The sequence below is a fragment of the Solanum stenotomum genome, unplaced genomic scaffold (assembly GCF_019186545.1).
Source record: "Solanum stenotomum isolate F172 unplaced genomic scaffold, ASM1918654v1 scaffold26496, whole genome shotgun sequence".
NCBI lineage: Eukaryota > Viridiplantae > Streptophyta > Magnoliopsida > Solanales > Solanaceae > Solanum > Solanum stenotomum.
In genome coordinates this window covers 1,410-3,451 of record NW_026029044.1, presented here as the reverse complement: position 1 = coordinate 3,451, position 2,042 = coordinate 1,410, and the positions used below count along the sequence as shown (strand labels likewise).

The following is a 2,042-nucleotide window of genomic DNA, read 5'->3' as shown; positions in this document are numbered from 1 at the left end:
TCCGATTTAATTGCACAAATAACATGGCCGAGTATGAAGCTTGCATCCTCGGTTTGAAAATGGCCATCGATATGAATGTTCATGAGCTGTTGGTCATTGGAGATTCAGATCTGCTGATTCACCAAGTTCAAGGAGAATGGGCCGTGAAGAACCCAAAGATCACACCGTACGTGCAATATATACAGAAATTGTGCAAAAGATTTCGCAAGATTGAATTCAAGCACACTCCCAGGACACAAAATGAGTTAGCCGATGCTCTTGCCACCATCGCCTCAATGATTAAACATCCAGATACAAGTTTTATCGATCCCTTGGATATAGAGGTAAAAGAGCATCCCGTTTATTGTTCACATGTCGAAGCAGAACCAGATGGCTTGCCTTGGTATTCTGAAATCAAGAAGTATTTAGAGACCGGGACTTATCCTGATAATGCAACGTTTAACCAGAAGAAGTCGATACGCCGTATGACCCTCAATTTCTTTGCAAGTGGGGAAATCCTTTACAGGAGGACTCCAGATTTAGGTCTTCTCAGATGCGTTGATGCTAATGAAGCTGCAAAGCTTCTGGAACAGATACATGCCGGAGTTTGTGGTACTCACATGAATGGGCTCACTTTGGCCAGGAAGATCCTTCGAGCCGGCTACTTTTGGATGACTATGGAACATGACTGTTGCAAGTTTGTGCAAAAGTGTCATAAATGTCAAGTGCATGGTGATTTGATTCGAGTTCCGCCTCACGAACTTAATGCTATGAGTTCACCCTGGCCATTCGTAGCTTGGGGCATGGATGTTATTGGTCCAATAGAGCCAGCTGCCTCTAACGGACACAGATTCATTTTGGTTGCCATTGACTACTTCGCCAAATGGGTGGAAGCAGCTTCGTACAAGTCAGTAACCAAAAAAGTTGTAGCTGATTTTGTTCGCAATAACCTGATATGTAGGTTTGGAGTACCAGAATCCATCATTACTGATAACGGAGCGAATCTTAACAGTCACTTGATGAGAGAGATATGTGAACAATTCAAGATTACTCACCGGAATTCCACCGCCTATCGTCCCCAAATGAACGGAGCTGTAGAAGCCGCCAACAAGAATATAAAGAAGATTTTGAGGAAGATGATTGAAAATCGCAGAGGTTGGCACGAGATGTTGCCATATGCTTTGTTGGGTTACCGAACAACTGTCAGAACATCAGTTGGAGCTACTCCATATTTGCTAGTATATGGAACAGAGGCAGTTATACCAGCAGAAATTGAAATACCTTCATTGAGAATCATCCAAGAAGCTGAATTGAATGATTCTGAATGGGTTCGCAAGCGGATTGACCAGTTAACCTTGATCGATGAGAAGAGAATGGTTGCCGTTTGTCATGGTCAACTATATCGACAGAGAATGACTCGTGCTTTTCACAAGAAAGTAAGATCCAGGACATTTGAAGTTGGTCAGTTAGTTCTTAAGCGCATTTTCCCTCATCAAGATGAATATAAAGGGAAATTTGCACCAAATTGGCAAGGACCCTACATGGTTCGCAAAGTGTTATCCGGAGGTGCCCTAGTCCTGTCGGAGATGGATGGCACCGAATGGCCGAAACCGATCAACTCAGATGCAGTTAAAAGATATTATGTGTGAAGTTTATGTTTGTATTTTCTGTCATTTCCTTGTAATCGTTCTATTTGCTTGTAATTGCTTTGTTTAGAATTTATCCCTATGTAATGAACTACGTCTGACCTGAATTCTCAAGAATGAGATACGTAGGCGGCCTATGTCGGCCTCGGTCACCCTTTTTATCCCCCTTAAATATTTCTTTGTATCTGAACTACGTTCGACCTAAATTCTCAAGAATGAGATACGTAGGCGGCCTATGTCGGCTTCGGTCGGTTTCTTTGTAAATTTTCTATTTTTTGTTAGTCCTCGAGGGGGAACTACGTTTGACCTGATTCCTGCCTCAACGGGATACGTAGGCGCCACAAAGGCTCGGTCATATTCCCTGTCAGATTTCTATTTCTGATTACAATAGAAACTGGGACAGAATTTTTGAGAAGG

General features: G+C 42.6%; 1 protein-coding gene across 1 annotated transcript; it reads left to right on the top strand.

Annotated features, from left to right (window-relative positions):
• Positions 1-23: 23 nt before the first annotated feature.
• Positions 24-1,361, top strand: LOC125851492 (uncharacterized; the record flags this gene model as incomplete). Its single annotated transcript, XM_049531280.1, has 2 exons — positions 24-486; positions 1,219-1,361. Coding segments are annotated over exons 1-2 (606 nt in total), but the record flags the coding sequence as incomplete, so codon positions are not given.
• Positions 1,362-2,042: the final 681 nt, after the last annotated feature.